The following is a 24,006-nucleotide window of genomic DNA, read 5'->3' as shown; positions in this document are numbered from 1 at the left end:
TTCTCTCTCCCTCTGTCTTACGCTCTTTCATCCTCTGTTTGTGCCACTACAAAGTACTTCCAACTTTTCTTTTCTTTCATTCACTTCATGAAACACTCTCCTGTCCGGGACACTATGCAGTAAAAGCAATAGTTGGTGGGCAGAGTGGTGGCTGAAGAGAGGGTGTGTGTGTGTGTGTGTGTGTGTGTGTGTGTGTGTGTGTGTGTGTGTGTGTGTGTGTGTGTGTGTGTGTGTGTGTGTGTGTGTGTGTGTGTGTCTGTGTGTCTGTGTGTGTGTGTGACAGAGAGTGTTTCTCGCGTGCCTGCTTGTGCGTGCGTGTGTGCAGGTACACATACTGTACATGTGTGCATGCATGTGTACTGTATGCCTTTTCAAGGAGACATTCACAGCTAAGAGAGAGCGTGAGTGAGAGTGAGGCAACTGTGTCTTCATCTTTTAAAAAGAGTCCACCTTCTTCTTCTTCTTCTTCTTCTTCTTCTTCTTCTTCCCCGGAGTCCCCCACCTCCTACAACTTCAAAAGGAGACTTTGAAGCCAAAGGTAGCACTTAGGATTCATCAAGTCTCTCTTAATTATGCCCTCCCTCGTAATGTCACCCTTCTGCCCATTATCTCCTTCTCTCCATTCATACACACATACAGGTTAAAGACTTTATTTTGGGCTCAGACGTCAGGTGGTGCAATGACATCTACTGCCCGTGAATTAATTAATAATTGGTGGTTGGTATGCTGCAATGAATATGTGGCTTGGATAGTCCAGCAAAAACAAAAACAAAAAATGCAAACAATAGTGGCATTGGCTGCCGTTGTGCCGCCCTGACGTGTGCTACTGCTGAAACGTCACTGAACATCTTATACGGTGAAATTTGTAGTGTGAATTCAACACATTCAGGGTTAAATCCAACACTCATAGTGTAACTGCATAATTTACTGTGAATGCCTAGCTTAATACTAATCATGTTTCTCATGTCATGTCATAACCGTGCTGCTGCTGATTAAATGGTGGCTGGTGTTATGAATTGCACTTCCCTCTTTCTTCCTGGAAAGAGATATCTTCCCTTGCTCGCCTCGCAGCCACCACAGCCCCTTCTGAGGTTTCTGTGTGTGTGTGTGTGTGTGTCTGTGTGTGCGTGTGTATGGGGACCGCATTGCCGGAGCGAACTGGGGCCGAAAGATGCACTGTAGAAACTAAAGTGGGTCAGTCCCCTGCCCCAAGTTATCTGGAACAGGCTGGTCAGAATAGGAGGCAGGCAGGGAGAGAGGCAGGGAGACACAGAGGTATGGAGGCAGGCAGGGAGACAGACAGGCTGGTCAGAACAGAGAGACAGGGAGACAGACAGGCTGGTCAGAACAGGGAGACCGGGAAACAGCAGGCTGGTCAGAAACGGAGACAGGGAGTTAGGCTGGCCAGGACAGGACACCAGGCAAGGGGACAGAGAGGCACAGAGGCAGGCTGGGAGAGAGGCAGGAAGTGAGATAAGGAGGGAGGCACGGAGGCATGGAACTACGGAGGCAGGGAGACAGGGAGGCAGGGAGACATGGAAGAGGGGAAGGCAGGGAGACATGGAGGCAGGAAGGCAGGTAGGCAAGGAGGCAGGCAGGGAGACAGAGAGGCACAGAGGCCAGGAGACAGGAAGGCATGGAAAAGAGGGAGGCAGAGAGATATGGAGGCAGTCATGGAAGTAAGGAGGCAGGGAGGAATGGAGGCATAGAGACATGAACGCAGGGAGACACATAGGCAGGTAGGGAGACAAGGAGAGAGGGAAGCAGGTCTCTGGCTCGGCTGCACTCCACTCCACTCGACCTGGTGCGCTATTTAGATTCAGCAGCAGGAATGAAAGATTCATTGGAAAGCAGACTTCAGGGAGGGAGAGGCTGGATGGCTAGTTCCTATGCTACCTGCTTTAGGAGATGAATCTGCATGTGCCTGTCTGAATGAATTATCGGACTCGTGACAATACGGAGAGCGGGGAGTCTCCCTCCGCTGAAATTATTTATGGTGAGTTTCCCTTTATAGAGAAGAGCGTACATATGTACTGTATGTGAGCATGACATGGGCCCTGAAGATTCGTCCTACTCTAGATTTGGTTCGGTCAGTAAGCGGTTAACGGGGGGATGACTCATCAGGAATCCTCCATTTTTTAAAAGTAAACAAACAAGCGAAAAAAAACAAATAAATAGAATGTACCAGCACTTAGTATGGTATATTCTGCAAACAGAGACTGATTCAACAGACCACATATCCATATGCACCAGCAATGAACATGGTCACTCACAAGATATTGCTAGAACAGTGTGCTAGAATAGAGTGGCATATATGCAACGCCAAATTAACTATGTCAACAGCAGAGCTTTTGCATGAACAAATTAGGGCACATTCATAAAAATGCAAATTGTTATAAATAATGAGTGGTGTTTAGAGACAATAACATGAAATATTTTATGAGTATATATGCATTAACATATTACATTAAAAATCTAGTTTGGCCTATATTTACAAACATCAGGAATTCTGATAGTAGGCCTAAGGTGGGACTGGTGGTGGTCAAAGCAAGCATCTACAGTATATATAGTAAGGAATACTAATACTAAAGTAAAGAATAATAAAGAACGCTTAAACATGGTATGGAACACTTAACACCTAAGACTAGCAATGTTGTATAATAAGCCCAGCTTAATGTGTTACAGTGCATTTATAATGAATGTATTGTTAGGGTGGCACTTAGTTAGACTGCACAGCTTTGAACTTCCTCACAGTATACAGACCCCAGCGTGTATAAAGCAGCATTGTAAGGCTTCAAGTCATATTCTGTTCCAATTAGCTTAAGGGAATTAATTTGAAAACATGAGGTTTAAAAAAAAAAATACAGTACCTTTTAGACCGTAAGAGTTGTGCCCATGTTTCTTGAAGGGACTTGGACACGTTGAAATGAACATTATCTGCTGTACAATATATCCTGTTATAAACATGTGGATGCTATACATGCTGATGACATATTTATACAGGATCTTTACACATATCCAGGAAACAACTTGTTCATCCTGATACAATATGACGCACACACAATCTCTTCACTTCTGCAGAGGCCATCCAACTGGACTGCTACACGTCAAGTTCTATGTTGTTTTTGTCAACAAAGTAAGCCTGCAGTTTAAGGCCGGATATCTACACAGAGGAGATCCTCTGAGGAGAGAGAGGAGACAGAAGTGCATCAAAGCCACAAATCCAGCATCCTAAGTAACTGTATCTCACCAACGTGACAAGAGTCAGTACAATGTGTATTTGGTTTCATACACTGGGGAACACCCCCATACCCTTACCCCCCACCCCCGCCCCATACACACACACACACACACACACCATACAAAACCAATAACAGAATTATGCAACATTTATTTTGCTAAGAAGCACTGCAACAATGATTAAATAAACCAACGTTGTTGCATGGCGGGCGCGCAGTGCACAGACAGATACTGTACACTTTGTTCTGGGTGCCAGTGATAGAAGAAGGAAGGCCTTGTTCTCAATGGCAGACTAGATCATTCTCACAAGACAACCATCTGGCCATCCGCCACACTAGCGTGCACTACAGGCAACACCACCACCGCCTGGACCAAGCACACTCTTTAGTGTCCCCATTGAAAAACAACAAATAGTTACAAAAAACTACATCTTTAAGTAATTTGTCTTTATTACCTAGGTAAGAATTGAGCCGTGTTTGTTTTCTTCTTTAGCTGGGAAACGGCCATGTTGCATGCAATATCTCATATTGTATACATTACAATCCCAGTTATGTGTACTGCCCTACAAAGGCAGAGTGCAGTAACTATGCCAACACTGAAACTGAGAAAAAGGTCCTAAAAATATTGCCATTGGGTTGGATATTAGTTACAGCAACTTTGTCACAGCAATATATCTAAAATGGGACACATTTGGATCATAAGGCTTCATAGATACAGGAGGTGTAACGAAGACCATTTTCATTGTTTGACAGAATATGTAGTGTCCCTGTATAGAGCATAACGGAGGAGTTTGGTTGCAAAATGACTTAAACGCTTTTACATTTTATTGTTAGAAAGGACTGTTCAGACGTCCTTTCTTCTATGTGTGAATTCTTGCATTTCACATATTTCAAGAATATACCTTTCAAACCTATATAACACATTTTGCAATGCAATAGCAATACAATGCAATGCCCAGTACAAAAATGTCAATTTCCCAAAATGTTCCAAAATGGAGAAGTCATTTCACAACGAAGCTCTTCATCCCAGATAAACACAAGACACACAACTGACAAACGTGGGAAAGAATATGATGGGGAGGGCGGGGGTTACTGTTTGAAGAAAGCGCACAAAAAAAATCCAATCTCCATTAAATATGTCAAACTACTGAAGCAGTGCTAATGAAAGGAAACTAAGCACTGCCTGTTTGCTTCAGTAACGTAATGAGAATAAACAAATCCTCAGAACTGAACGAGCTGGGAGAGCCAACACTGCCGAGGAACATTTGAAGAGAGAGAGAGAGAGAGAGAGAGAAATCTAAGAGAGAGAGAGTGTGTGTAGACAGAGCTACTGTAGACAACAGTATCACACAAGGCAGTGTAAAACAGAACACCACTTCTCAGCGGCAGCAGCAGCATCTCATGAGAGCGTTGAATGCACCATTATGTGGACGTGGGTTAAAATAAATGAATTATTCACAAGGGGGTCCACGTAAAAAGATTGCAAAATATGCACATTTTGAGCCACCGTCTCCGTCTGTGGCCCTCAAATGACAAGGTTCCCTTTATCATCACTCCACAAACTTGGAGACACAAGTGCACTGTGTGTACAAACAGCAGCTCAAAGCAAAGCAACAGCCCCCAGCAATTACCATGCCTGAATACATCTCTCACGTCCATCTCATCTTGTCTTGAAACACACAGTAAAAATGTTGTGCTAATTCATGTCTTGTCGTGCTAGGCTGCCTGGGACAGCACAGTTTTTGAAGAGACACATAGCATAAAAACGTTTTGTGTTATACAACACAACAGAGCAAGGCTCTGAATTAACCTTTCTCATAACCAGCCAAAATGCCTAGTAGATGTTAATCTCACTAGCCAGACACACACTCACTGTGTAATGGGTCAATTTGGCTGGGAGGTTGGTCTTTTCTACCAGTCAAACTGAAATTTCGCCATCATTTCACCAGTTGGCTGGTGTTAAATTATAGCCCTGTACACTAAGAGAGAGTAATCTGGGACCAAATACACTGTAGAAGATGACTCTCTCCAGGTGTTAAGATGGTCGGGGCCCCCAAGGCTACAGGTTGCTGTGCGCAACCCCAGAAGGCAAATTTCGTGACAAATGTACATAGACAGTGTCATAATTACGAGATATAAATTAAGGATAACAGCTGTACTCAACATGACAAGCTTTTTTTTTCAATATTTAATCTTGGCCACGATTCTGCATTTTTTTCACTTTTAGCCAGTCAGGGGGCCCCTGGCAGGTGGGGGTCCCTAAGCTGCAGCCATATCTAGCCTGTGTGTTAATGTGGCCCTGCGCATACAGACTCTCTAACCGCGTCATGGCGGGCTAAGGCTGGAAGGAAGGTAGGCGGCGTAGATAGCATCAGCCAGCCAAGTCACCTGATTGGGGTCGATTGTGAGGTCATGGGACCAGGGTTCCGGGAGGTTATCAGTGGGGCTGGGAGCCCTTTGTAAAGGGAGGCCCATACAGAGAGGCTGTGTGTGTGTGTGTGTGTGTGTGTGTGTGTGTGTGTGTGTGTGTGTGTGTGTGTGTGCGTGTGTGTGCGTGTGTGTGCGTGTGTGTGTGTGTGTGTGTGTGTGTGTGTGTGTGTGTGTGTGTGTGTGTGTGTGTGTGTGTGTGTGTGTGAGAGAGAGACAGAGACTGAGTGACCCCCCTTCAAGAGGTGCACTTAGTCTTAGATGATATCAGATTTCACCCCCTGGGATATGCAGCATCTGCCTACATAGAACCCCTAGAGCACGCACACACACACACACTCACATGCTCATGAATGCACGCACGCACGCGCACACACATATGTAGGTGTGCACGCACGCACGCACGCACGCACGCACGCACGCACGCACGTACGCACGCAACTCAAAAACACTGGCGATGGGGCTGTGAAGAGTCCAACAGTTGGCCAGGAGCTCTTACTGCTCAGCAATGTTCCGCTCCCTCTGACTAGCTTGGGAAAAATCAATAGGCCAAACGCTGATGCCCTCAACATGCAGAAGAAACTGTGTTAAGGGCCCAAGGCAGAATACTCTCACTCTGGCAAGCAGAGTTTGGCTGAGTCTTTTCATTTTCATCGCGCTGATCATGATCACTGTTCTCTGATGACATCCACACTGTAGTAAGAGCAGATTCCACAGGCAGATTGCATTGCTTCCAGTCATCATACTAATTACACATACACAGAGAGGGAATTGCATTCAGTGATGCTGAGTGAAATAAGCACACTCTGCCAACCACAACACTCTATCTATCTAAAAACGCACCACTCAAGCACGTACGGGTTTGTGCACAGGCCTACCGAGCCCCGGCCCAGAGGCCCAAGATCCAAGGGGGCACTGAAGCCCAAGCCTCCATGCTACAGAAAAACTCCATATTATTGGTCTATATTTTGGATTTCATATTGTGGTAAAATTGCACTTTTGACTACTGTATTTTCTCCACAACCACCAACAACAAAGGCTCTGTAACATCTCTGCTAAAGACTCACACATTTTGGAATCTTGTGATTTCATGGAGGGGGGCAGGGCGTGGGGGGCTCTTCTTGTTTTCTGGCCCGGGGACCCATGGCGTCAAAAACCGAACCTGCACTTAAGAAAGTATGTAAATGTAGTATAGGGCATGTCATGTTTCCATGTTTTTGGAGGGTAGCCTATATAAATGTGTTATTACATCATTGCTCCTGAGCAAGCAACAGCTAAGCAGTTGGCAATACAATCCAAAAGCTCTAGCTATAGGATTCTTAATAGACCCCAGATTTTTTTGGAAATCCATGTTGTAACATGTCTATAGTATCTGTATCTGTAGACTACAAATACAGGTACAATAATAATTGTTCATGTTATGTAGCCCTTCTACCATAGAAAACTGTCATGAAGACACTACCAGTAAAATGTTGAAGGTTTATAGAATATCATAGAACACATCATCAGTACAAAGACCCTGTACTATTATTACTACATGGTGTAATGTTCCTATAATATTTTAGTGTATAATAGCCCTAAAATATCCAAGTCTAAATAAAAAAATCATGTTTCGGAAATGTTTCGGAACAGGACGATCGTTCTCAAATCACATCATAAATTATTCTCCATGAGCCTAGTGTGAGAGATAACCTCTTAAGATGCCATGGGGGTAGGGTAGGCTTAGGCTGTCTGAGACACACACCGTAGCTCTGTTTCAGATATATGCCCTTGTGACAGGAGATTACCCCTCTGACCAGCCTGACTACCTGGGAACTGTCCAGTCGCATCATATCTGATGACGGAATACCTCCCAAAATGTGGGCCACAGCCCACAGCTCACTGAAATGAGAAACTAAACCAGCAACAACATGTCATGGAGGCAGACAGAGACACAGACACAGAGGATTCCAGCTGACCTTTCCTATCACAAGACACCTTGACAGCGGGGCAAGAAAAATAGGGCTCATTTCCCTCCCAAAAAGCCATGGCAACAGCCGAGGAGCATGGGCTACTTGGTCTGGATAAAGGGGTTTTGGTGGGAGAGAGAGAGAGAGAGAGAGAGAGAGAGAGAGAGAGAGAGAGAGAGAGAGAGAGAGAGAGAGAGAGAGAGAGAGAGAGAGAGAGAGAGAGAGAGAGAGAGAGAGAGAGAATACACAGTGGCCTATTTATATGCTTGTGTACAATTCAGCCTCATGAATCAACTACTCCACCACCAGCACAACAACACTTGTTCTATATAAAGCACCTCAGTTCATCCATCAAAATATAGACAGACAGTATCCAGCCTGCTTAACATACCGTATGACGCGCTTTAGCTCTCTCTCTGTCTGTCTGTCTGCTATGCCATGCGCCGATGCGCACAGTCAGTGCATTACGGCTAGGATAACTAGATAATTAATTGCAATGTATCAGTCAGGATGCTAATGTGTAATAACAGCGGAGTAGCCCATGGTTGTTTTGGTAACGTGTGCAGATTACTGCGCGCGATGTGGCGCGCGTCCTGGTGATGAGATGACAGGCTAAGGACAGAGGTGAGGTGAGATATAACACCATCATCATGCCCGAACTGAGGCTCTGACAGATGACACATGAATGATAAAATGGACAGCAACACAGACGGACAATCAATACAAATGTCGACTCATATGTCACATCGGTAGACCGCGATTCATGTGATCACATCCATGCAGGTGACACACCGGCAGATGGGTAATGTGGCCGAAATGTGGGCTATAATACCAGAATGTGCCCAAACCAGAGCGATGCCCGTTTATGCAAGCTACGACACAAAATGATGCGACCATAGGGTACATGGCGGACCTAACACGTTTAACATAAGTAAGGACCGAGAACAAATACGAATGCAACGCAAGTGCGCTGCAACAAAACGCACGCAGATTTGTGCGTCCAACTTGGTTTTTAGGTGACAGTCAATAGGCATGCCATGCGGTCGTTAGGACCCGGGGGAGACGCTTTCTCGCATCTTATCAAGCTAATTCATTCGCACATGATGCCACTAAAGGCAACAGAATGGTATCAATTGATGAAACGCACCTGTCATTCGCGGGGATCAGTTTCTGTCGCTGCCAACATGTTCATCATAAGCCGTGTTCTTTCACGCCGCTGCCGAACATGATACCCTCTGCAATGCTGGCACACCGCGCAGGTTGTGCATAGGCGCTACCATGTTGTTTCTCCACTGCTGTGAAGGGAGGAGCGCGCGCAGCCCTTGGAGACGGCGCGGGACTGGACCGCAAGAGTGCCACTAACTTCGCCCAGGAGCCAATCGGAGCCTGCGCACTTGTAGACACTTTTGTAACTGGGAGAACAGCCAAAACCACCCGATGCTGCCAGATATGAGAACCTACTACTGCCTTTCATCCCGCTCTCATTCATGTATCTCACGTACGCGCTTACCTACGTGAGGGGGGCACAGAATTTTAAATAGGCTAAGTGGGTTAGATCAGGCAACTGGAAAAGGCTAGGCCTGATAGTGGTCAAAATTGGGCAGCATCGTTGCATCTGAACGTATGTGTGTACAGAATTATTGAGAGGTGAGATGTGGATGTGTTTTGATCAGGTGATGTAAATATCATTCCCTGAAAGCAAAGTTTTATGTTTAGAAAATAGCTGAGGTATTCAGGAAAAACAAATGTAAACACACCATCGTATAAAGACAATGTATAGCTCCATTAGGACATACAGTACTATCTGACACAGGCTTTTCATTTGAATCCACTTGATGTTGGCCTGTCATATTATAAACTCGAGTATAGCGCCCTCTGCTGCAACAATTGGTAACAACTCAGCCAAGGATGCATAGAGTGAGCCTGACAATGATGGACTACACAACTACACCATCTATTTTCTCTTACATTTTCCAGTGATGTGGAATACAATTAAATAACTGACTCAAAGACAAAACTGATACAAAAATATTTTACTAAAAGAAATGGTAAAGATGAAAAGGGCTGTGCAACATATCCTTTTTTTTACTCACTGCTCCATAAAAACGTACATTTGATTTCAGCTCTTCAGATCAAACGGAAAAATACACACATTAACTCCTCCCAGAGTTGACAGAAATGTCACACTCAAGACATAGATATGTACCATCTAAATGTAACGCTGTTTCAAAATATACAAAAAAACTGAGCTGCTGTGAGTTAATATGTACAGAAACTGTCTTTTTAGACAAGAACTAAGAAAGAGACAGTGGTTCAAGCAGACAGAAAAACAGATGTTCTTTCCTTCATATCAGCTGTAGTGTTCTTTTCACCACGGTTGGTTAAGGGATGACCATTAGACACTTTTTTCCTCTTTTTTAACACATGGTGAACATCATTGAAGTGTTGGCACAGATTTGATCTCTTGGTGTCATCCTGTACGTAGTGTCCTCTCCCAAACACAAAGCAACGCCAATTACCAATCTCCATCCCCACACACATTATGTGTGTGTGTGTCACTGTCCTTCAGTTGCTGGGCACTTGAGGCAGCTAGTTTCCTACACTCCCGCGGAAATAAAATAAAACAAAAACAAAACGCACTGTCTACTTCACTGTACCACAACTGCTCAGCTTGGCTTGCGCTCACAGTCCCAGCTTCCAGTTAATCTTCATACCTCACAAACTCACTGGGCGAAGAAAAAAACAAAAACAAAAAAACCCCTCAAAACGAACAAAAACAATAGTGTATCAATCACATGTCATGTTAGAGTCATTGTTCCTCCTCAGTTGCTGTGTGACATGGACTCAGTGTTCTAGTCAAACGATTCACGGCGATTCATAAAGCGGCCAGGCGGACCCCCAGGCCCTGGGCCGGGCCGGTCGCGCCCCCACCCTCGCCCTCCTCGGCCCCCCCTGTGTGGAGGCCCATCCCTGAACCAGCCAGGACCCGGTCCAGGGGGCCCGTCCCTGTGCCAGTCGTTGCCAAAGAGCGGGGGTGGAGGAGGACCGTCCCAGTCATCCATACCCTCTGGCGGGGGGCCCATGCGTGGGGGGCCGTGGGGGGGCATGAAGTCTTCCATGGGCGAGGGGAAGTCGTCCATGGGCGGGGGCCTGAAATCCCCTCTGGGGGGCATGGGCATACGGAAGCGGCCCGGAGGAGCCTCGCCGCGGAACATCATGGGGTTGGGCCCCCGCGGCATCATGGGAGGGAACATGTTGGGGGGCATCATGTCGGGGGGGAAGGGGGGCATGAAGGGGGGCATAGGGCCCGGGGGACCTCCAGGTCCAGGGGGACCAGGCGGACCACCAGGGGGACCTCCTGGAGGACTTGCGAGGCCTGGATGTGGGGGCCGCTGCAGGGGCATGATGCCGGGACGTGTCCCTAGGAGGCCTGCCAACGCTGGGGGAGGGCTCATGGACTCGGGGCCTCCTGCAGGGGGTGTTGCCCCTGGTGCAGCTGCAGCTTCTGATGATGGAGCCTCGGAGGAAGGAGGTTTGTCGGCAGCCTTCTTGTCCTCCTCCTTGTCTTTGTCTTTGTCCTTGACTGGCTCCTTTGCTGTAGCAGGCTTAACTGGTGATGCGGTCACTATGAAACGGGAAGTTCACAAGACAAGGTTACTGAACAATCCATCTGGATATGCCAGCATGCATTTAAAGGAAAATGTACAGTTAAAAAGTAAAAGACACTCCTTATTGGCATTAGAAGTTGTTGCGCCACCGAATGTCTGAACCCAAAAAAATGTCTTTGACCCAATTATACAAACATGCATACAATGCAACATATCGTACCTAATTTCACTTGTTCCAAATATTCATCTAACATTGACAAAAATGTAAAGGGCAAGCGTCAAGAAGAGATCATGATGAGGTAGTGGAGTACTGACCTGGTGGCATGGACATTGCAGCACCAGTAGGTGGTGGTACTACAGCAGACAGTGCACCCGGTGGAAGAAAGCCTTTAGCAAGAAGAAAAAACACACACACACACACACACACACACACACACACACACACACACACACACACACACACACACACACACACACACACACACACACACACACACACACACACACACACACACACACAATGTATTATCAATACATTTTAAAAACACATACATTGGCCGGTGTTGTTCTTAAAATATACCTTTATTTTATTGACTAAAAACAAACAAGCAAAAAAACAATGCAGGACAAGGGCACAAAAGCTCTCCTTAAAACAGTATGAGGTCTTACCTGGGGGCAACTTGGTGGGGTCGAAGCCTGGCGGTAGGAAGGGTGGCAGGGGTCTGCCTGGCATCATGGCAAGGGGTGGGATGCCCATGGGTGGAGGAAACCCTGGCTTACCAACAGAGGGCGCCGTCATTGGCTGTGTGGGGGCCACCTGAGATGCAAAGACACAAACACAGACACAGACACACTGTCAATAACATCATCACGATGACTCGTCTCTGTGTGTGAAGAGTGGTTGAGAGGCTGTCCATGTGTGCAATGTAGCACGTTGTCGTCTTCATATACTTTAACCCACTAAGATTTAATGGGTCTAAAAGAAAGAACAGAATTCTCAATACTGTTGAAGGACAATATGCATACAGGTTATATAGTCGTTAAGGTCATTTTGCACAAATTCTGCTCCCGGTCTTTCTGGGTTAAAAACTGAACGCTCTTTGCATACGACAGTCCGGATTTTCCTGTTGTCCAATGTCTGCTCTATACTGTGTATAGCAGGGATGCCAAACTTAAAGCGATGGTTCGGAGTAGAATCACCCTAATGCCATTTGAACCGTGACACCCATCCACCTTTACACCCGAAGTGTTTTCTGCCGCAGGCTTACATCAACAGAGTTGCCGTGTTATTCGATGTTTATTCCGGATAGCTTGACTCAAGCGCATATGGATACTGGGCACCGTCTCCAAACTTTCCCCACAAAAATAACATGTCATGACACCAAACTTCTACAGTATAACAAATGTGGTTTGTACTCACAAAAAGATGAATTTGAAACTTTGTACATAGTCCAGGAGTTTATTAGTAACAACACACGAGACGATTAGCTTTTCTGCTGCTAAACAATCCGTCGACGTCACTTCCTCCAGCTGGGACTGTCCACTTATTGTAAGGTTTGTGTTTTAGTCCACAGCCAGGATATATGCACGAGTGTGGCATCGTCTTCTATTTATTAAACGTGGTAAAATTTAAATCCGAAGTGGTTAATTTCTAGTTGTAGCGCAAGCTGTCTTTTTGAGTTTTCCGCCTTCCGGACTCACGTGTATTTGTTTCCATCAACAAAGTCCCAGCTGGAGGAAGTGACATCGACGGATGTTTAGCAGCAGAAAAGCTAATCGTCTCGTGTGTTGTTACTAATAAACTCCTGGACTATGTACAAAGTTTCAAATTCATCTTTTTGTGAGTACAAACCACATTTGTTATACTGTAGAAGTTTGGTGTCATGACATGTTATTTTTGTGGGGAAAGTTTGGAGACGGTGCCCAGTATCCATATGCGCTTGAGTCAAGCTATCCGGAATAAACATCGAATAACACGGCAACTCTGTTGATGTAAGCCTGCGGCAGAAAACACTTCGGGTGTAAAGGTGGATGGGTGTCACGGTTCAAATGGCATTAGGGTGATTCTACTCCGAACCATCGCTTTAAGGCCCAGGGGCCTAATACGGCCCGCCAGATGGTTTAATACAGCCCCAAACTTGTAGAGAAAAAAAACTTAGAATATCAACAAATAAGTTAAACTCATTACAATGGTGCTGCATGCGTCTCAGATTTGAGTATTTTTCAAAAGCCTTCTTGGTAACAAATTAGTTTTTTGGTTTCTTTTTGCTCCACATTTAGCTCCACACAGTAAATGCTCCCGATATACCCATTCTACCTTGAGATGACTGACTAGCCATCAGTTCCTATATGAAGCAGACATTTGCGATATTTCGCCATTACTGCTCTGGTCCTGCCTCCTCAAATTCATTGTATGTGGCCCCTGAACCAAAATGAGTTTGACACCCCTGGTCTGCAGTCTACCGTCGGTGTCCCTGGATCCATGGTTGTCTACCTTTTAAGTACTGTATGTGCTTTGCCGTTTTGTTTGCACCCCTTTTATCTGTGATGTTGGGAGTCATCACAAGTATACAACTCTGATCACATTGCAGTAAATGTATTGAATCTTGAGAATGAGAAGACTCTGGAGGTGTTTGGGGCAGCCGTGGCCTAGTGGTTAGAGAGTTGGTCTTTCAATAGGGGTTGCAGGTTCAAATCCCCCCTGACCTCTCCCTACATCTCCATCCATGGCTGAAGTGCCCTTGAGCAAGGCACATAACCCCACATTGCTCCAGGGACTGTAACCAATACCCTGAAAAATAATAACTGTGAGTCGCTTTGAATCAGGGCTTTGAACCGGTTCAAGGAACGAAAACGAAAACCGGGAACTTTTTGTATTTTACAGGGAACAGAAACGAAACCGGAAACGTTATTATTTTTTATGTTCTGGAACGGGAACACTTATTTAAAAATAATGGTAACCGGTTAATACCGGTTAATACCGTTCCTCAAACTAAAAAAAAAGTAATTATTTTCCTGTTACCATGACAGCTGAGGTTCACACTGAATGGAGTGAGAGCTGTGGATTGCAAAGTCTCCACTCCACATCTTAAATAAGAGAAACCACTGTCATACAATAGGGCAGAGTTTCCATTGCATCATTGTAAGACATTGCAGAGAAGCGCGTGTAAAGCACACCGAGAATGTTCGACGTTATTGGGCATCCATGGCCGCTTCAAATGTGCACAAACTCACAATGTCCATCATAGCGCTCCCTGTGACCCAAGTCAGCGTGGAGCACACATTTTCATCATTGAGGTTTATTCTCCGCTTAGGTCGTCCCTGAATGACAAAATTCTGGAGGATATTCTTTTCATCCTCTTCCATAAACAGTTTGGAATGTAGGCCGAGTCATTTGCACTTCTGTCTTTCTTGGTTAATTAACGTCAGTTAGGCCTATGGGGAGTAATCAGCTGACAGGAACGAAATTAACCGTTCCGGGAACAATATTTTTTTGTTTTAACCGGTTCGGGAACGTCAATTTATTGATGGAACCCATAACCGGAAACGTTATAATTCCATTTCTGTTCAGAACGGAACGTTTGGAAAAAAATAATGGTTCAAATCCCTGCTTTGAATAAATGAAAGTGTCAACTAAGTGCAATGTAATGTAATGTAAATGTGTTTCCTCAGTATACAGCTACAGTAGACTGAGATGAGTGGAACACACTCACACAAAAGCCATACTATCACCACAAGTATGGTGAGCAATCTGTAATCCATCAATAAATAAACCATCTTAGGTAGTGATAATACAACATAATTCACCATACTGGTCGTTAGGCACAATACTGTCTACCTCAGATTCCCCCAATTCTGTTGCCGTAGGGTCTGGTACAGGAACTCTCTTCTGCCATATTCCATAGCTATTTAAAAATCAAAACTAAACAACAGATATGTCGAAATAATGTCTCATAGCACCGTCCAACTAGAATTTTCTTTAGTCCAGCTGATTAAAAAAACCATCATCCAAATGTCATCATGTGTGACCCTCTGATGAAAACATCAGGTTAAAAAAAGTCTCTGTGGTAAAAGACAGTGCATCCGCTTCCCTCATTGCCTTGCACTGCACATGTGCATTGGCCCAGAAAAGAGGGGGCGAGAATTAGGTCCCTACTACATTGCATATATTGGGTTGGAGGCCCTTTAAGATGACTTTGTCCAAGAGTGTCAGTGGTTCTGGTCAACAGACAAGGCAGAAACACACACTATTTTTCTGAATGCATTGTACTGAAGTCAATATTGTTAATATCTTTGTACATGACACATGACACAAGATCACTATGCTGTCTAAAGTGTCAATGTCCCGAGAAATAATAATATGATATGATGGAAACACAGAGAGAGAGAGAGAGAGAGAGAGAGAGAGAGAGAGAGATAGAGAGAGAGATAGAGAGAGAAAGCCTTTTAGAACACCTTCTGAGTTACTGTATGTATGTACGTACAGTAGGTGTTGTCCATGAAGAGATATTCCGAGCGTACATGCTGTGATTCACCTGTTATAGGGTTAGACACTGTTGTCTGTTGTTTGACGTCTCTGTGCCTCAAGAAACGGCAATATGACACACCAACACACACACTACGTATATACACAACACCTCTTTCTGACATACGTGTGTGTTGTCCATATAGACTTATCAGGGCCACTGACAGCTTTGGCTGGCCCCAGGATAAAGTCATCTGAAAGCCCCTCTGGTCCAATATATACATGTAATGGGCATCTAGTCTCTCTCCCTCCCCTCCCTGTGCCCAAGACAACGGACCCATTTGTCATCCCCTGTCAGTTTCCCTGCTTATGAGTGCTCATGCTGCTGTGCACCAGGGACCCCAGATGACATTAGAGGGGCCAGTAATCAATTCTGCTCTCTGCAGTGGAGACTACTGATGGAATTATGGATGACATGCAGTCTTGGAAAATGTATGTAAGCTCCCAATATCATCCAAGATCTTTGCACATGCTACACAACGGCACATTCTCTCTTTCTTTCTCTCTCTCTCTCTCTCTCTCTCTCTCTCTCTGTGCAGCTGTTTGTGACAGGACCGTTATATTGCATGACACAGTTAGTACAATAAACCTGTCCACTATCATAACGTGTCCATGATGTAATTAGAGAGAGGGAAAAAAACTGTCTACCATCTTAACGTGTCAGTGATGTGCCCACGACACGTTTATAGAAAAAAAGATCTGTACATCATCCTAACATGCCAGTGATGTGTGTGTGATGTATTGATTAAAAATGACACTGCCATATGCAGTTATTATATATATATATATATTAACTGATACTAAAATTAATTCTCAAAAATAATTTGAGACGGAGACAGAGACTTAATTATACCAAAATTTGCCAAGAACACATGGCTGTATATTCAGAAGATCTCACCAGATGATTGCTTTTACAGGCAGTAATTTATTTCTCAATTAATGTTTCTGTTGAACTCTTTTGTAATTTATGCTACATTATTAATTGATTATTAAGTATGTATTTACTTTGGGTGAACAGACCAGGGATTGTAGCAAGATAATGACCGCTTATAAATGACTACCATCATTAAGTATTTGGGAGGTCGGAAACAATGTATTACCACCTGTTCTGGTGTCTATTAACTCTTTCCGGTAGTGCAAGTAGTCATATTATTGTATATTTCAATGGGCAGGATAAATGTTTTGTTTTCCCATCAGCTAAAAAAGTTTAAATGTTGACCTTTATGATTTTCAATATTTTTTTTTGGTGTCTGAAGAGAGAAAGCAATATTTGAATTTACAGCTCTATTTTACGGCTTTACAGAAACATGTACAACAGTCAAACACTGTATGCACAGGGGTGAAAATTGAGCTAGGGCTTGGGGCCGACTAATTAACACATATTGCATTATGGCACATCATTTCATTCTTACAATTTCTGAATAATTAATATCGTTCAACAGGATAAAATACAATGCATTTTGAAAAGTCGATGAAAGTGTTTTTCAAAGTGGCGGCAGGGGACCCCTGGGTGGCCGTGAGAGGGTACTAGGCCTCAGCAGGTTGGAAGGAAAAGTACCGCAAAACAAAAATAATTGAATAAATAACTGAATAAATGAAATAACGAAAGGAAATCAAAATAAACTAAAAAATAAGCCAAATAATATTCCCCTTTTAAGAATCGTGGCTTCTGTTCGACTGCAAAATGACCCCATTCACACTCTACTTTGTACTGTTGCATTTACGGAGGCTGAATTACTTGTGAACGGCCCATGTCAGGGTAGCCTCGGATGAAATCTACTGGTTTAAGGAGGGCCTTGTCATGGTAAAGTTTGGGAACCCCTGGTCTATGACATGACACGTCACTCCTCCCATATCTCCATTTAACCCCTGCATATGCATGTTGTGTGTCCTACCATGTGTCATACAGACCAGGTCAGACTGAACCCCTAAAGGAATGATATATGTGACTTTTACAGGCTCCTGTTCTTTTTTTCATTTAGTTGTCAATATATGAAAGACTTTACCACCATGTTGAATTTATTGAACAGTCTTAAGTCTACTTTCATTTTAAACAAACAAAACCATTCACTCATAATATGTACATGTACAATATACATGTATTATTATACTGTACTATTATACTCTAATGCTTTGGAAACTCATTGACCTTTCAATACCCTCTCTAATCGATTTCTTAGATGACAGGCAGGACCATGTATAAAGTCTGTTTGATAGTCTGTATGAAGTCATGTATGAAGTCTGTTTGATAATGTTGAGCTGATTGATGTCTTATGTTCAGGGTTCATTCCGGTTACAGTCACAGACGACACCTCATAACTTCTATAGGAACAAAATAGATCTGAGCAGACAAAGGAATAACAATGACTACCCCCTGTTGATCCATGTTCTGCCAGTTCATTTGAAATTCCCTTTGAAATGACTGAATGAGGGGGTACTGCTGTGGTGCACTGCGCTAACGCACCATGGGGGTTCAAATCAGGCCGGGGTCATTTCCCAACCATAACTCATCTCTATGTCCCTCTCTTCCTGCCTGTTCTTCACTGTCCCATCAATAAAGGCAATAGCAAAAAAGAGAAAACTTGGGAAGAAAGACAAATAGAAAGACAGGAAGGAAGAAATAAAGATAGAAAGACAGAAAGAAAAGAAAGAATATCATAACTAGATGTGAGTTGTATGAACAGAGAAGCCGACAGCAGGAGACAAACTGGTTGTCCCAGGGACAGGGGGAGAGGGGGCCTTTCAGATGATTTTGTACAGGACTCAGCCAAAGCGGTCAGCTGCTCTGGGTATGAAACTGTGGTCCTAATCACTGGCGTAACGCAAGTACTTCAGGCCCCCCTGCAAGCTACCAAGATAGGGCCCCCAAACAAAAAAGAGGGCCTTATATCATGTGGAGGGGGCCCGTTTCTTCAAGTCAAGGGCCCATGTGGGCCCCCCACGTTGTATGGGCCCCCCTGCTTCGCGGGGGTATACTTTACGCCCCTGGTCCTAATGCTGTTCCAGTTAGTCACTACGTTGACTGCAGTAATATTGCAAGCAGAAGGCAAACTCCTCACAAACAGCAATAAAAGGTGTGCAATCTGGAATTACCTCTATATGGCGTAATGATGCATACAATATGACTCATCATCAGTATCATATTTGATGCATCAGTAAGACCTGTAGTAAGCAGTCTTTGCTTGAATTTTCAGCATGAGAACACCAAAAGCACAATTTCCCTGCCAGTGGATAAAAACAGGCTTGGCCATTATTAATCAAATGAGATTGCTAAATAATGTCACTGACCTGTTACTCTCAGACGGATGCCTGAAATCCATGACCACCCTGCCTGAACTTTAACATGCACTTGACTCTGACCGTTGACCCCACTCCACCCACTCTCCGGTGCAATACTTTAACGATGCTATGTACTGCCTGGATGGCCGCAGACAGCTTTAGCAGGGCCCAGGATAAAGTCAACTGAAAGCGCCCCCCGCAATATATGACATGTAATGAAAGGCCAATTTTGGGGGCCCTCTCTCCCTGGGCAGGTGGCAACTGACCCTTTTGTTGGCCCCTATCAGCTTTCCTTACTGTCTGTTTAGGTATCCCTTTGGTGTTTCATGCTGCCAGAGCAGGCTTCTTGTGCAATACTAATAGTCTTTGTGAAATACCAAGGTAGACTGCCTCATCTGATTTTGTTTTTTGTCTCTTTTTTTCAAGCATGCCAAGCACCTGTGCTAGTATTTCTGGTATATTCTTTGTTGTAAATAGACATAAATGATTGACATGATGTCAATGACATGATAAACAAAAAAATAAAAAATGACATGATTTTCAATCAGACAGAACTGAGATAAAATGTCTTCATGTTTGCATGGACAGACCATTTTGACACACCTGTCCAGTTAGGACCATCAACACGTCACGTAATATGCGAACTGAACACACAAAAGGCGGAAATTAGAAATTGAAACAAGAAATGAAATTACCAACCACAATAGAGTGGTTATGCGGGTGGTGTACAGACTATTTTGGTGTTTTGGTCCCATTTGCATTTCATTAGTGTCCCAGTCAGTGTGTGTATGTGTGCATGCGTGCGCAGAGTCGTATTAAGCAGACGTACTCTTACAAATCCAATTACAAAGCTAACAGTATGATCAGGGGCGCTGACAGCTTTTGCTGGGCCTTGGACAAAGTCATCTGAAAGGGCCCCTCCACCCAATACATGCAGTGTAATGATAACCCAATTTTGGGCCCCCTGTCTCCCTGGGCCCAGGACAACTTTTGTACACAACCTTTGTACACCGCTGTCAGCTTCCCTGAGTATGATACTACACGGATTCAACTGGGTACTTACGTACTAGTGTTGTAATTACATCTTTAAGTGTACTTTTACTTGGTACAATTCTTTCACTCTCTCTTGCTCTCTATATGGGAGAAAGGGGGTGTTCTTTATTTTCAAACCAGTGTGGCATACACCCACCACATTTCAAGGCCATCTATAAACTCATAAATCTACTGAAATATTACATCATGTACATTTGAAGGTGTTCGAGAGAGAGAGAGAGAGAGAGAGAGAGAGAGAGAGAGAGAGAGAGAGAGAGAGAGAGAGAGAGAAGGGGGGGGGGGGGGGGGACTAGAAAGAGGCAGAAGAAAGTATGACAGAACAAAAGTGAAGGAGAGAAAAAGGAAGAGAGAAAAGGCCTATGCTCATGTGCTGGTCTTTCTCAAGATGCTTGCATCTCTTTGATCTAGTGAGCTGCATTAGTCCACAATCTTGAAGCACTGATCAGAGGAGAATAATGTGTCGCACATAATGATTAACGCATCAGAAAAATAAAACTCCCTCACAAAATCTACTTAAAATGATTTCCCTTTTTGTTTTATGAATATAAAAGTGATTGGAAATACAGTATGTTGATAAAGGGAAGCTATGATGTTTCAAATCCTGGTAAGCACAGTAAAAGATGGTAGAGTAAATGTGGACCACTGACAATGTAGAGCATGAAGGCTGACAGAATAGGGAATTACAGCCAGACATTATATGTGAAAAAAGTCAGCTTAGCCTTAGACTAGTCCTTGGTATCTATGGTACACGATATACAATTCATGAGATTCATACAATATTACTACAAACATGGAGTGTGTGCGTGTGTGTGCATGCGTGTGTTAGTTTATTTATTGCTTCTTTTAACTTCTCATCTGAAATACAGTCCATCGTAACTCCAGTTCAGTTCACTTTGCATGTCATGTAATACCTATGGCGTTTAAAGTCTGTAAGTACATGATTAAGAGACTTCATCTGCAACATTGCAATTGACACAGCAGTAACTGACCATGACCCTTGTTAATATTGTTAAGAAATGTTAATATTTTGTGACATGACGGTACATATGTGAAGAAAATAAAGTACTGTATGTAGGCCTATCTGTTTCATATTATTTATTAGCTAAAGTGGTGTGGATACCAAGGACCTTTAAGCATCGATCAGACAGAATAAGGTATTCTACTTAAATCACAAAAAAGATCAGACTTTCTCTAATGTAATGGGGAAAAGCATTACAGAAACCCATGTTCGTACAGGTCATAAATATTCCCAACCTAAAGTAAGCACAGTAAAAGCTATTGGAGAAACTAGACAGAGACAGAGCAAGGACAATGAGAAGAAAGGAAATCTACTGGTAGCATATTTCCCATGGAGACCCAGGTTAAAATCCAGCCTTGTTAATTCCCCAGTTCTACCCTGTCTCCCAACTATCCTGTTCTCTCTATAATCCTAGTTACTAGACACAAATGTACACTAAAAGTGAGGAAAAAAAACAAATAACAAACACCACAACAAGGGGAATCATTTTAACAACCACATGCAGGGCTGCTGACAGCTTTGGCCAGACCCTGGACAAATTCATCAGTGATGCCCCCGGCCACCCATCCAATACATACAATGTAATGAAGACCCAGTACCCCCCAACCCCCCTCCCCCGGAGCCCGGGACAACTGACCCCTCTGCATGAAAGACTTGTAAAACTTCTAAAAGGTCCTTTGATAACCACACTACTCGTTGGCAGAGTAAATGACCCGATTCCAGTACATCACAATGACTTAGGAAGAATACTAAATTGTCTAGTTATGTGTAAAAAAATGCTGTCAAGAAATACATGCCCCCATGCCCCATCTTATAATACACTATGGCTTAAACATTGCACTGACAGAAAAACAGTTAACAACATATGTGCAAAACTGTGACAACATTAGTTATTACCGTTCTGGTTATTGCAGCGCGTTTGTCATGCTTTGATTTGGGTTCAAATGTACATATTTGGTACTAAATAAAAACTAATTTCCTTTTACAATTGATGTATGAAGGAAGACTTATGTGAAATATTCTGTACAACAATATGAAAGTTGGAGAAAGAACAAATCAGCTCTTTGTTATTTTTCATTAAAGGGATTATAAACACAAATAAAATATTTTTAGGAGGCAGTGGAGTTGTTGACGTCCATAACATTTATAGAAAGCTACATTGTCCTTTTCTCTCTCTCTCTAACAAATGTTTTATTACTGAAACGCACCTGTTTGTAGGCTTCTTGGTGTTTGAAGACATAGTGTTGTGTTGATTGTTTAATACTATATCAATATCAGTGTATATTATCTTATCTTATGAAGACATTTCATGCAATATATGGTGAATGTGAGATGTGGGAAATCAGAAACCCATGCGTTCTCCAAGGTCCTACATTACACAACTCTTGCAGGAAGATAGCATGATGCAAGGTCAGCATTGCAAAGTGACAGCCTGAAGGAGGCACTACGGTACATATTGAAATGGGTTTACAGGGAAATATTTCAAACATGGAATACTGAGCAGTGTCAAAGTATTTTTTCTTGTTCTGATTTAACCGTTTGATTTATCAATACCTTGTAGAATTCCATTCAAAAGTCAAAAGGCAGAGGTGAAATGCATATGCATACCACTATCAAGCCTCATATTGAAAATATTATATTAATTAAATTAGCCTATAGTACACCAACAATATTACAATGTCTTATGTAATTGCAAAATATTTGCTGAAGTATGCTCATGTTATGGCCCTGCCGAGGTCTAACAGTAAGGCACTGGGTTGCTACGCCGGCAACCCTGGTTTGATTGCAGCCAGGGTCAATTGCCAATCCTTCCCAGTCTCTCTCTCCACACTCATTTCCTGTCTCTCCTCCACTGTACTGTCGGAAATAAAGGCACAAAAAGCCCTAAAAAAATATTACGTTCGTTCCTGTTATAAATTCAATACTGTTCTAAATTGTTAAGTAAAATCTGTTGAACAGAAATAATAGATTAAATATCCTTTCTTTTAAAATGAGTGTGCAACCTCATCACATTCACATAAGTTTTTAGTGTCAAAGAAAACCTTAACCCCTCTCAACAGGTGTTTGGGGAAAATACTCTGCCAACAAACCCACCTAAACACTTGGCAGTACGGTGTCCTACACTGACAAATTGTCTTGTGTTTCAATAATGTCTGACAGTACCAATGTCTTTCCCCTAGATGGCATTGTCCTTGCCAGACTATCCCTTCCAATAACCAAACATTGACCACTGACGCCAAATCAGAATGAAACAAGTACAGTACATTGAATACACACAAGACGGGAAGGACCAAACCCTTTTGATTTGTTTGTCTTTTCTCAGAGTGTAGTTGGGGTGATGCCTACCCTTACCCCCACCTCTGCATCCGATGTAGGACACGGGCAGCGGATCCAGGACCCAGCTAGGTCGGCAAGGTGCTCCAGCCAACCCCAGGAAGCTCAAGCAAAGCCTATTTGGCTACTTCCTGGGGGAAGGATGAACGGAGGCGCATTTGTCCTTTTCCCTTCGCTATGCAATGTGCATAGTTTTGAATTGGTGCATGGTTTTGAGTCTTTCTGCCAAGACAAGGAGCATAAGCTCCTCAAATAGATCACATGTAACGAAAAATAATACATGGAACGAACCGCGGTGCCTTATGTACAGTATTTTAAATTGTAAATTACCATTACAAGTGAGTATGAAAGATTGTTATCTTGTAGAACCACTACTGCCTGACATTTTTAGCAATAATGAAATGCAGGAGTGCACTGTGTACAAATGGGGAAACACGTGGCACTGACTGTACCAATGTAGAGCATGTGCCCTGATTAACTTTTTTTTGGTCCCAGTGCAACATCAAAGTGTTTCAAGTGTTTCAACCATTCTTAAGTGATGTTTCACAAACATTCTGTATTCACAGTGACTCAC

At 43.4% G+C, this 24,006-nt stretch overlaps 2 protein-coding genes across 3 annotated transcripts in view; both read right to left on the bottom strand.

Annotated features, from left to right (window-relative positions):
- Positions 1-9,009, bottom strand: part of tiam1b (TIAM Rac1 associated GEF 1b) — a 114,174-nt gene extending 105,165 nt beyond the window's left edge. For both annotated transcript variants that reach the window (XM_063204898.1, XM_063204900.1), the window contains exon 1: positions 8,763-9,009. The gene's annotated coding sequence lies outside the window, so the exon portion shown is untranslated. The remainder of the gene's footprint in view (positions 1-8,762) is intronic.
- Positions 9,010-9,633: 624 nt separating this feature from the next.
- Positions 9,634-24,006, bottom strand: part of LOC134454109 (SR-related and CTD-associated factor 4-like) — a 37,366-nt gene continuing 22,993 nt past the window's right edge. Inside the window, exons 17-19 of the mRNA XM_063204901.1 lie at positions 11,893-12,040; positions 11,539-11,610; positions 9,634-11,240 (exon numbers count right to left, since the gene is read on the bottom strand). Coding sequence (XP_063060971.1) covers positions 10,468-11,240; positions 11,539-11,610; positions 11,893-12,040 — 993 coding nt within the window. The 3' untranslated portion in view covers positions 9,634-10,467. The remainder of the gene's footprint in view (positions 11,241-11,538; positions 11,611-11,892; positions 12,041-24,006) is intronic.

Source organism: Engraulis encrasicolus, chromosome 8, assembly GCF_034702125.1.
Source record: "Engraulis encrasicolus isolate BLACKSEA-1 chromosome 8, IST_EnEncr_1.0, whole genome shotgun sequence".
NCBI classification, from domain to species: Eukaryota; Metazoa; Chordata; class Actinopteri; order Clupeiformes; family Engraulidae; genus Engraulis; species Engraulis encrasicolus.
This window is presented reverse-complemented; position numbering and strand designations above follow the sequence as displayed.